Source organism: Pseudophryne corroboree, chromosome 4 (genome assembly GCF_028390025.1).
Source record: "Pseudophryne corroboree isolate aPseCor3 chromosome 4, aPseCor3.hap2, whole genome shotgun sequence".
Taxonomy (NCBI): Eukaryota; Metazoa; Chordata; class Amphibia; order Anura; family Myobatrachidae; genus Pseudophryne; species Pseudophryne corroboree.
In genome coordinates this window covers 450,874,377-450,887,583 of record NC_086447.1, presented here as the reverse complement: position 1 = coordinate 450,887,583, position 13,207 = coordinate 450,874,377, and the positions used below count along the sequence as shown (strand labels likewise).

The window sequence follows — 13,207 nt, the reverse complement described above, 5'->3', positions numbered from 1 at the left end:
ACTAAAATTTAAACTGGTTGAAAGATTCCATGGTTTATCATGAAAATCTTACTAAGATTAGTGCTCTGATGAATCATCCAGAGTGTCTTTAGTTGCTTTGTGAACCACATGCCTATTATGTAAGGGGTTTAGTGAAATCTCTGTCCTAGAACCCCTGGGGATATGTAGCAAAGCACAGCCAACTTCTCCTAGCCCCTAGAAATGGCCAGTGTCTATCATTCATGGGAGGAAAGCTTGTGATCTCAGAACATTATAGGAATCAGAAGCACAGCCTGCACACTGATCCGTCTAGCCAGTATGTTTCCCTGCATGAACAGCTGACTCAATGTGTGCACCAGTAGGGACTGTCACTGCTGGGAGAAACTGCAGAGCAGATCATTTTCTATCCACTATACTGAAAATGCCTAATTCGTTCAAACTCCTTCTGCTGATCTTCTGTCTCATCCTTCTCACAGAAAGCAAGAAGCATAGGAGGAGGAGATGGACAAATCAGATGGAAGTGCACAAACAAGCCAGGTAGGCATCTCTCCACCTGAGTACACATGTGTGCCACACTTGCCTGCTTCCCTTAGACTGGATGTGCTTTATTACATGTATTGTGCTGTTGAGCAAAAGAATTTGAACAGTTTTCGACTTGTTTTAATTGACAGTATTGTTCCAAGAAATCTATCCTAGCGTAATGACCCTACTAAATTCCCATCATAGAATTCTGTAATTAGACTCTTATTTTATCATACATTGCTTCTATCTCCACATCATTTATCTGCAATTCAATAGATGGGGAAGCAGACATATGCTTTTCTGAAGTCCTACCTTCATTTGTGAAACTTCCCAAACACTTTATTGCAATCCTGTTTGTTTATATTTTGAAGCATTATGGAATTATGAATGTTTGAGCTATGTTTAGATATTTAGACAACAGGCTATATTTATCTTATTTTTTTCCTGTCTATGTTATACTGAACAAATGAACACAGTACAAGACTGTACATGCACATTGTATTTGAGGGCATAATAATCTAATAATATTGAGCATGCATTACGATTTACTTAACAGGCTTAGATGTCTGTCAGTTTGTTTCATACAGGTTTCAAAATGTAGCCTGAGGTCTCTAACCAAACCAAATCCGTATAGACAGGGATCAGATAATGAAATATTGTGACCGAGATTTCACAGCAGTGAATACACAGTGCAGGTGAATCAGAGAAGTTGGCATCATTACATTAAATTCTATTTGCTCTTCAGATGAGTAACACACTGGGATAATCTCTTATAAATGTTACAGAATTTATCAGTTAATCAGAAATGTCATTGCAAATATCAAGAATCTCACAAATCTCCCTGTCAGTTCTGTGATTAGTACATATGGTCTTGCCTCTGTATGGTCATAAAAGTCCTTAAAATGTAGTATACACTATTAGATACTATTACAACCTGGTGATAGTATTCTGGGTTATAATCCAAGGAGAAATGTTGGCCTTGGCAGCTCATGATTGATGTACATGCACCTGTAATGCCCTAATTCTGGCTGCATTTTGGTTTATTCAGGCAACAATCAGATTTGGTAGTTACTGAAAATAAAATAAATAACTTGCATTTGCACGGACAGTGAGGGTTGCTTTGGGTGTTGCAGGTGGAGTTGAACTTGTAGTAAGGGGGCACTTGCAAACTATGTTTATGGAGCTAAATCACTTCTAGTTATAGATTTCCCTGAGTCAATCACTGATTTGTGTCAACTAATGGTGCCCATACACTTGTGCGATGCCCCGCGACGTGACATCACGGGGCATCGCACTGGCGGTTCAGGTGCAATGAAATCGCACCTGAACTGCCAAAGTGATTACCATGCGATAGATCACATGGTAATCACGTGATCGGCACGTCACCGCCGTGTGGGAGCGGCCTCTGGCCGCTCCCGGCGGGTGCCCATCGCACATCGCAGTGCGATATATCACATGTGGTTTAAAAACCACATGCGATCGCACTGCGATGCGAGAAATATTAAGTGCAGCACATACTATCTTGAGAAGCGACATTCGAGCTGCGTGCCCACGCATCGCATCTCTAGGTACCTAAAATGTGCATACAATCCTTCGATTTCTCTCATAGATGAGGTCGAAATCGAAGGATAGCACCGATTATCTCACAAGTGTATGGGCACCATAAGAACCAGGCTGATAGCACTTCCTTTATACTGTACTTATGTTTTATGTGCATTTGGAACAAAAGCGCAACCACAAAGATAGAATGTAGTGGGTTATGAGGAGGAAATAATGGTCCCATCATACTACAAGCCTGGAACAGCTTTTAAAATTATTTGAAATGTGTATGTCACTTGCTAATCAGGAAATATCTCTATGAGCAGATTGATGGTATTTCCTGTAATAATGTAACAGTAATAAGTATGTTTCTCTTTTTACTTTTTTCATGCCAAAAAAAGTATTGTCATGATAGTATGTGGCTACTGTTTCCAGAGTGGGTGCACTCTGCATTACATTAGAAAGTAAATCTTTTAACCATTCACACAATCTGTTAGGAGTCCCTATGTGCCTAGCGGTTATGTCATTATACAGAAATTGTGTCTTGTTACATTATTCGTAACGGCTCATCCAAGAAGCAAAAAGCAAATTATGCAATATATTAGCCTCAAATATGAAACATCTGCATTTTCTTACCTAAGGATGCTCTTGTGTGCGTCTCCAGCAATCATGTTATCCACAGTCTGACGTCTGAAATAAGGATTTGATACAGTTTGAAAGTTCATTAATAGCAACATCTAGGAATAATGTAAAGCTTCCCTAATGCCTTGTAGCAAGGCAAGGTTTTAATTCTCTGCAGATTAATTTACATGGTGTGAGCAGACACAGAATTTCAAGTTTGCACTTTGTGCTATTACGCAAAACAAGAAAGAGACGTTAGTGTTTGTATAGTTAAAGTAATTTATGCAACGTTATAGTGAACTGGTTTAACAATTATTTATGTTCAGGTTTTATAGTGTGAAATGAAAAATCCTCTACAGAAATCTATATACAGTACATATTCATATGTGGATAGGCCCCCTATGGTTAACTATGCCCATGTCAGCCCATACTGTTGCTCATATCATGCAGGGTAAAGGTCGATAGAAAAAAAGGTCCTCTAGTTGGTAGAATAATGGTGTGAAAGCTAAAGACATATAGGTGGTCATTCTGAGTTGTTCGCTCGCTAGCAGTTTTTAGCAGCCGTGCAAACGCTATGCCGCCTCCCATTGGGAGTGTATTTTAGCATAGCAGAAGTGTGAACGAAAGGATCGCAGAGCGGCTACAAAATAATTTTGTGCAGTTTCAGAGCAGCTCCAGACCTACTCAGCGCTTGCGTTCACTTCAGACCATTCAGTTCCTGATTTGACATCACAAACACGCCCTGCGTTCACCCAGCTACGCCTGCGTTTTTCCAAACACTCCCTGAGAACAGTCAGTTGACACCCAAAAACGCCCTCTTCCTGTCAATCACTCTGCGGCTGCCAGTGCGACTGAAAAGCATCGCTAGACCCTGTGTAAAACTACATCGTTCATTGTAATAGTACGCCGCAGGTGCGCATTGCACCGTTTATTTGCCTCATCGCTGCACAGCGAACGAATGCAGCTAGCGAACAACTCGGAATGACCACCAAAGTCATATCTATCAACCTGACCTGTTCACTTGGGTCACATGTTCTTCCAACTGTCTCACTTATCCTGTTCTAAATTAAGTCAACAATGTAAATATATTCATTACAACTGAAAAATGAGTAGCATATATATGGAAAATCGCTTGTCAAGAGCGAATTTAGATTAGTTAATACAATACAATAAAATGTTATTGTCATTCAAGACAGAACAAATTGTCAATTAAATTACAATTTAAAACATCCCAGCACAATAGATAACAGATAGCAAAAGCATACAGAATTTCTCCACCTATATTTACTAAATGTCGATTTTGATCAATTTAAAATCGATGTTGTACTTCCAGGGCTAAAACACACATGTATTAATATTTAAAAATTTATATTAAAAAAAATCTGTTAGCAAATGTGTGTGTTCAGTCCCTTAAACCCAACATTGATTGAGAACGATTTGCATCGAGTTTAAAACTATCAAAATCGATCTTTAGTAAATATATCCCATAATCTCAGATCAGTGTAATACAGTGTTACAATTTAAGTTTTGTGTGTGTCATCAAAGTTCTAAGCCTTTTGTTTGATGGTAGTTTATTAAATAACATAATGAGGATGGCTTGGCCCGGATAACACACCCCTAGCTTCCTTTCAAACCTTGTTTCCAACTTTCCATACAGCTCTTGAATGGTAGGTAAACGCACAGGGATTATTTTTCCTGCCGTCCTAACCAGTCATTCAAGCACACCTCGCTGGACTGCAGTACAATTGCCAAACCAACAAGTAATTCTGTAGGTCAGGACACTCTCAATTGTACACCTATACGGTTGAGTCACATTATTATGACGACCTCCTACATTTGACGTAGGCAGTGCGTAGCCCATGAAGTACGTAATTTGTCATGCTCTGGCTTGGTGGGTATATAAGGTGTGTGATGGGATGTCTGCACATATATCACTCGTTGCTGTCTTAGGTAAAATGGTGGTTTATCTGGGTTGCAAAAAGGAATGATTATCGGCTTTATGGCCAAGGGTGGCAGTATTTCTGAAACAGTGCAGTTTGTGAACTGTTCGCGGGCTGCAGTGGCAAAGTTGTATCATGAGTGGACTAATTGCACCATTGCGAATAACCAATGTGGAAACTGCGGAGCACCACGTGCCATTGATGCGAGAGGTGAACGTCAGCTACGAAGGTGTGTGAGGGCCGACAGATATGCTCCAGTGGAGCAGCTCACCGTCAAAACGAACCTGGGAGCTACCAGATATGTGTCTAAAATGACAGTACAGCGAACGTCTAGCTGCTGTCCGTGCTGCACACGGTGGTTACTCTGGCTATTCGCTGGTGGTCATAATAATGTGACTCGACGTGTATAAACGACTTCATTCACAGACATATTGCGTAGGCTGTGCAGCACAGACAATGATCAATATATCTACAGATATATTAGTGCATCGTGCTGTGTATACGGGCGGTCAGTTGACCACCCATACACTTGGTGCATAAGCCGGTTGTGATTGACAGCACAATTGGGCGGGTGCATGTAAATGCCTGCCCAATTCATGACTGATGTCACAATGGATCGGTCAGTGTGTATACACAACACACTGCATAATCCGCCTGTATATAAATCTGCAGATTGATTGATCTACAGATATATCTATAAGTGTGTACCCAGCATTAAGTAACGGAGTAGATGATTTTGTTTAGGGTCTAATGATTTCTTGTTAAGCAAAGCTCCTGATTAAATTAAAGGCATGTTTTATTAATTACCTTGAAATCACTGCATGTGTGGAAGATATGATGATAGAAACATACAATGAACAATCAATGTTAACCATTTATAATGTATGTATAATGTCATATTGAGTCAATTTGCATTTTAGTTTTATTGGTATTCTATGTGGGACAAATGATACATACTTGTGCACCTAAAGTGATTTTAAAATAAGGATTCAAAAACTTCCACATCTATAAAAATGTACATAGTAATAATATATCTCCCAACTGTCCTGATTGTGGTGGGGCAGTCCTGTTTTTCAGGCATTGTCCCGTCATCCCACCCACGGGCCGCAGTGTCCCACTGATGGGAGGGGGGAGGAAAGTTGGGAGCACCTGTCACTCACTGCTAGTGTAGTGGTGAATATATTCTCAGCTACCAGATCACTGGGTCTGCCCCCACAATGACTAAAATTTAGGGGCTTGGCTACCGATAGTGGCAATCCCATGAGGCCACACCCCTAGCTATGAGGTCACACCCCCTAATTCCATGTCCTTATTCAGATGTTGGGAGGTATGTTAATAATACTGTAATGACACTTAATACCCCATTCCCCCCTTTCTTCAATAATTATTTACTCAACCCCATAAATAGCATCCTGCTAAATAATTATACTAAGTGCATGGTATGAAAAACAAGTGCATAGCAAGTAAAATGGTTCAGCATATGAAGCAGGCCAAGGCCCATTATATGTAGGGTATGCAGAAGATATATAGACGGTGTCTAGGTCGACAGGTACAAAAGGTCGACAGTGCTTAAGATCGACAGGTACAAAAGGTTGACACTTTTCTTTTTAAATTTTGCACATGTCTTCCCAACATTTGCTTGATTTACTATCCACGTGGACCACGATAAGGAATAGTAACCTGTGGCAAGTGAAATGAGCCTGCAAGGGTACACAATTTTACTGATGGTATTCACATATTATCAAACAGAAAACATTCGACCCAAAAAACTGGAAAAAAATAAATTGTGTTGACCATTTGTGTGTTGACCATTGTCATGCCACCTTTTTTTTCTGTCGACCTAATGCATGTCGACCGTTTGATGTAGACCTATTGACTGCCGACCTAAATGCTGTAGATAGTCTATACCTCACTCTATATGTGACTCCACGACCACTGTAGTCTGCCCTATGTGTTACAGGCTACACAGCATGATGAGTTAGGGCAGGTACACACAGAGCAGGTTCTAGACCTTGTGGTACCCAGGGCGGAAGTTTCCTTTGAGCCCCCCCCGACAGGCAAAATAGGGTTAGTGTGCGCTGAAGGTGCGTGGCTTCATAGGGAATGGGCATGGCCACAGAATAGTGCCCCCAGTGATTTTGCCTCCATGTAGTAATGCCCCCAATAGTAATGCACCCGTAGTTATGCCTCCTATAGATGTGCCCCCTGTAGATATACTCCCAGTTGTTGTGCCCCCTAGTAGCGCCGCTTACACACACCCTAAAAAAACGAAACAAAAAAACAATAATCACCAGCTCCACTCCTGCTTCCCGACCGCTGCTGCCGCTGCTGCTCTGTCTCTGGCCGCCCGCTCCTCTGATCTATGGGAGAGACGTCATGACGTCTCTCCCATAGCAGCGCCACAGACATTAGAGGTCAATTATGACCTCTAGCGTCTGATTGGTGCCAGCTGCAGCTGGTGCCCACACTGCCCATGGCGTTTGCCGCAGCCATGGTGCGGTATGCGGAGTGCGGGTGGGCCGGGTGACTGTGGCCGTGCCCGCAGGCCGCTGTGCCTCGGGCTTGCCCATGTCTTAAACCGCTCCTGGGTACACACTACAACAACTGGGATCGCGGCTGGTGGAATGACTGATGTAAGGATACATCGGTCGCCCGGACACAAAGAGCTATATAGTGAGCGACCATGCAATATATCATTCAGTGGCCTCATCCAGGAGCATGCCATCATCATCGGGGTTGTCACATTTGATGTGCAAAACATCAGATGTGACGCAGTGGGAGCTCGCAATCACGGGTACACACTATATGATGTGGACAATATGTCGCTCCAACCTGCGGGGTCGGGTGACATAAGGCCTAGTACAGTATATACCCACCCTTACGTCTTGAAAATATGTCCATTAATATTAATGTGTCTAGTAATATCCCCAGAAGTAGACTATGGGCAGTAATGTGTCCTGCTGTACTGAGGTGGTTAGATGTCCATTTATAATACCAGCATTTGATCTTAGTAATACTATGGCTAGTAACATGTCCTGCAGTATTGATGTGGTATGTAATATTCCTAGAATTAGTAGTCTTGTTAGTACTATGACCAGAAGTAATATTACGTTCATAAATATTCACAGTACTTATATAACATGCCTATAGTATTGTTCATCTGTAGAAATCTAGGCAGTTATAAGCGGGAAGCATCTTGGTGCCATCAATGTGCCATAAATTAGTGCTGAGCACATGGAGCTCAATGTTGCTTGGATATGATGTAGCATACTGTACCTTCTGTGGTCACTTGTCCCACAATCTGTGTGAGACTAAAGTAGCGTGTGCTAATTTCAGCCCAAGGTCACCGGCTTTCACTTAGAAATCTCATTAAATGAAACAAGTTGCCACGCATGTCACATTCGTGACCTTAGATAGCTGTAAAACTGCCTTATTACACCCTGTACAGTCACATATATCGGCCATACACACCATAGGAAAAATGTGGAAAATGCATATTTCACTTTGCAAGTGTGGTGTCATATCCTTGAACTTTTATCTCATGTGTTACATGACGTGAAGAATTCCTATGCTCCTCGTATGATAATTATACTGCTGTATTTATATGGTATGTAATCGCATAGATGCATCTCTACTATAGCAGCCATTCGGGTCAGTCTTCCAGGAAAAGAGTGCTATAATTTTGTTTTGTTTTTTTACAGCCACGTATATAAAAAGAACCACGATCTCACTAAGCTTCGAAAAAATAAAAATGACCAGCTTCTTAGAGTTGATGAACATGATTTTACTATGAGGCCTGCATTTGGAGGTAAGCCCTACTATATGTCCTATTCATTTACTTACAGTACAATAACAAGAGAAGATGTCATAGATGAAAGCGGTTGTAAAAGAGCAGTAGGATATTTAATATCTATATGTTGTATATTTCCTATATTGTTGGTAAATAAGTGCATCATAATAAGATTTGTCACATTCATTTAATAGTGGAAACATGAAAAATGTGATATTAATAATACAAACACTCTTGGCTCTAATTAGAGTCTTGAGGTCTAAAATCTGAAATATAAATAAAATAAAAACCGCATAATTATATGCTTCTAGCGAATTCAGCCTCAGAGTACAACAAAGACATAGAAATAAAGCCAATCACTGCACTGATGTATGGAGAACCCATAATATATCTGCTAGACAACAGACATTTCTTTATTGGTGTCACTTTTATATATTAATATTTATCTGTGTCTGTATTTTGCTAATTTATTTTGCTTTATACTGAGTAAAACTGGAGTTATGAACTGAAAATGTACACACACTTTAATGGTAGCTAACTCTAGTCTGTTTGTTTTGTATACTATTTCTTGCTTAAGGATGTGAGTTGACATATACACAGATAATCTCATTTATTTATTTGTCTAGCTACAAAAAGGTTACTCCCAGGCAGACACAGGGGTATAATCCTTATATCACTGTGACATTTCTGCATAGGGTGGACCCCATTCTGGCCTTCATTCCAAAAACATCTAAGTTGTGCTAATATCACTAATCATAAAATGTAAAAGTACACATGAATTGTGAAATGTCTTTAAGAGAGTTAAACGATGGTAGGGATCCACTTAGCAAACTGGTTTGGGATGCTGGCAGCATGAGTATCGATGACAGAATCCCAACACTGGGGATGGTGGTGGTGTGTGTGTGTGTGTGTGTGTGTGTGTGTGTGTGTGTGTGTGTGTGGGGGGGGGGGGGGGAGTGGGGGGGTGGGGTGGGGGGGGAGGTTTGGTTCAGGAACTACAGGGAGGGTTAGGGTTAGGCTGCAAGTGATGGGGAGTTTAGAGTTAGGCTGCAGGGAGGGAGGGTTAGGGTAAGGCACTAAGGGGAAGGATTAGGGTTAGCCTGCGTGTAGGGTTAGGCAGTGAACGGCGAGAGTTAGTTGTTAGGCTGCGGGTAGAGAGATTTAGAGGGTACCCCAATTACTTACCTACCTGTAGAAGGTGCTGGGATCCTGCGCGTCGGGATGCTGCTGTTAGTCTTCTGACCGCTGGGATCCCGATACCCTCCCACAGTGCCGTTTCTAGCAGTGAGCAAGCCGAAAAATCTCTCTGTGAGACTTATACGGCTGCCATTCCAAGGCTGGAAAACATTTGTGACTCAGTACCCAACATCATTCCAGGGGAGAGGGTTTCCTGATCTTAAAGTCAGAGCCCTCCCTTCTTTACCATGATGTAAACAAGCATTATGAAAAGGGGAGCATTTCATACCTTCTCTGTTTGATCTATATATCATGTTATGTGACTGTGGTTGCCATGGTATTAACATGATAGTAAACTGTAAATAATTAAAAGCTTCAAGAGTATGGAAAAAATAACACAGTTAAGCATAATAGCACAGAACAGTCTCTAACTGAATGTAAGGTGCAACAATGGGGTGTGGTATAGAAGATCTACACTGTCTAGGATAGACATTCATTAGGTGAACCCCCTTTGGTTGACTTGCATTAGGTTGACAGGTAAAAGTTAGACAGACAGCGGGTAAGGTTGTCGGGGTCAAAAGGTTGTCATGAAAATGGTCGGCACAAAAAAAAATCAAGACACTGGTTTTTAAAGTTTTTGTATGTTTAACCATATCTAAGCACAATTAGTGTAAACATGCATCCTTGCAGGCTTGCTGCGCTAGCCATGCTTCGGGCACGGTGACTCACTCCGCTTCCGTTATGCTCGCCGTATGTTACTATTCCCAATCGTAGTCCACTTGGGTAGTAAATCAAGCATAAGTTGGAAACACATGGAACCCCCAAAAAGCGTGTCGACTATTTTCATGTCGAGCATTTGTACCTATCGACCTTAGGCACTGTCTGCCTTTAACATGTCGACCTTTTACCCTGTTGACCTAATGCATGTCCATCATATTGGGTCAACCTATTGACTGTTGACATAGACACTGTCGACCTATGCAAAAGAACCTCTGAAGCAGTTATTAATTTTCTGCTTCATAATAGTGCCCTAGTTCATTTCCTGAACTATAATAGTGCCTTGGGCAATGTTCTGCCCTATAGTAGTGTAGTTTATTTTATGAACCACAGTAGTGCCGGAGTTCACATTATGTCACATTATAGGGCTGCCAGTACACATTATGTAACACATTATCCCCAATTCACATTATGACATAGTACTCCCAGTTCATATTATGCCACATTGCTGTACCCCAATTAATATTACTGTATGTAACATTATAATGCTCTCCAGTTCATTTTATACCACATTACAATTAGCAGGTCCAGGGGCATACCTAGATATTTGTAGGCCCCAAGGCAAAAGTGTGTAAGGGCCCCTATGTCCCACCCAACGGTGAAACATGTATATAACACATTTAACTTTGAAAGTGAACGTGGGCCCCTCTCAGCTCCAGGCTCCATAGCAGCCGCATTCCCTGCACATATTGTAGCTAATCTCTTGGCTGCAGGGGTGCCTGACATGCATTGTGCTATTCACCTGATTCGCCTTTGATTTTAGCATGGCAAAATTGGAGGGGGGTGTGATCATACATTACATAATGCTTGCCTACTTTTGAAAAAGCATTTCCGGAAGATTGTGAAAGTAACACCTATAAGCGCAGTGATACAGTGTACGTGTACTGCTACATCTAAGATGTGTGTCATAAAATTACTTGTACATCCAAATTTAAATGAGCCCCAAAGCTGTTAGTAAGATCTACTTGTTCATGAAAAGACACTGATACTTTTCAGGGCTTGCTAATATATTGTGTTTTACAAGTGGTTCCATAGAAGAGGCCATGAGAATGCTCATTTGAAAATACATGTAGCCATAGAGAGGATGCATTCAGAATCCCGGCTGTCGGGATGCCGGTGGTCATGTGACTGACGCCGGAATCCCAACTAGCTCCGGCTACGTTGAATAGTCAGTGTCGGGCTGTACAGTGCATCGCACCGTGTGTACACACCTTTAGCCGTAGCTGACATCCCCAGAGGGTTAGCCATAGCCACCCCCCCCCCCCCTTCCCCCCGAGGGAGAGGGTTAGGGTTAGGGTAGGGGATGGGTAGAAATACTTACCCCCTCTGATGTCGGGATCTTCAGTATCGGGATGCCATGGTCGGTCATGTGACCGCGGTCATCCTGACCTCCAGGATTTCATATGTACTCCTCCTAGAGATTATTGTGCTTTGTAACCAATACAGGTAAATGACACTGATAATCCCATTTGAATGTACGAGGTGGTTCAATATGTAAGGTAACAAGACCTCTCACTTGTGTTCTTTATTTTATTCTAATTTCCCACCAGGCCAGAGCAGGTAACTACTTTCCCTCATGGCCATTAGACTGTGCCTCATATTATTCATACTGCTCCAACATCAGTTGTAAGATGGCGGGGCTGGCGGATACATGGTCAAACATTTAGGTGCGTAGTGTGATCAGATTTCTGCATCTAAAGGGCACACCAGCAGCTGAAATGCACCGTAAACCTGTCGAGATGTATGGTAATAAAGTCATGTCATGGAAACAAGTTTGGGTTTGGTGCACTGCCTGTGGTGGACGTACTTGGCCAGCCGGATCACTGCTCATCTTGAATGTCTGTCCTGTTGTTATCAAAGCCATTATCTTGACTCTATACCACTGTAGCTCAAAACGGTTTACACGTTTTTAAATGGCTGGATATCTCTAATATAACTTTTTTCGAGCTTTATTGTTATTCAGGAATTGACAAATACTGACCAAAGTGAATTAGGAAAGTACTGTACTTTTGTGCTTCATTGACTTTAGTCTGAATTTCTGTTTCTATCCATATATCAGAAATGTGGTTTTGCTGGAACTATGAAGTGACTGATATGGAGTCTGATCGTGGCAGAAAACGTTTTCCTTTCACCTCCTTCATTCTTGTAGTGTGTCTGATTGTGCCAATAACTAGAATTGTAAGAACTTTTGTTGCTGCTTATAATAGCAGAATGTCATTATAGTGTAAGTGTCTTGAACTTGGCTTTTTTCCATGCCCTTCAGTTAATCGCATTATGTTGTATACACACTGATGAAGTCTAGCAGTCAAAGAACAAAAGCTGGCAGGAAAGTTTAGGGTTTGTGCCAGCACAAGGAAATCACAATTACAACGTCAAGGAAATACTGTAAATAAACTGCATTTATATTTAATGATTGTATCTATTATTATATTTAATGATTAGGTTTATTGTACATATTTACTACAATTACCATTTTAACCCTGTAGGTTAAAAATAACATGAAATGGTTCATTATTTCTTTTTAGCATGTATTTTTATCAACTGGAAGAGTATGGCTAAGGGAAGGTAGAGCGGCCTGATGCCATTCCGTTATAATTTCTGATAGTCTAAATTGAATCAGGATATAGAGGTCTCCCTTGCATAGGCATGTATAATAGGTGCAGGGTGAGTGATGCACACATGAGTCTAACATTTTTGTATACTTCGTTCTCTAGAGAGACACCTAGTGCCTTTCTTAAGTAACATGTGGGATGAGGTAAGATAGTGATGTGCCCTACCTCGATGAAGTCATGCTGCTTACATTTTCTATGGGCCCTAACCAATATGATGCCCTAGGCAAGATTTTGGCTGGTGCCCCCTAGCT

General features: G+C 41.4%; 1 protein-coding gene across 1 annotated transcript in view; it reads left to right on the top strand.

The window, feature by feature from the left end:
* Nucleotides 1-385: 385 nt before the first annotated feature.
* Nucleotides 386-13,207, top strand: part of LOC134909749 (gamma-aminobutyric acid receptor subunit rho-2-like) — a 206,631-nt gene continuing 193,809 nt past the window's right edge. The window contains exons 1-2 of the mRNA XM_063916972.1: nt 386-516; nt 8,303-8,409. Coding sequence (XP_063773042.1) covers nt 401-516; nt 8,303-8,409 — 223 coding nt within the window. The 5' untranslated portion in view covers nt 386-400. The remainder of the gene's footprint in view (nt 517-8,302; nt 8,410-13,207) is intronic.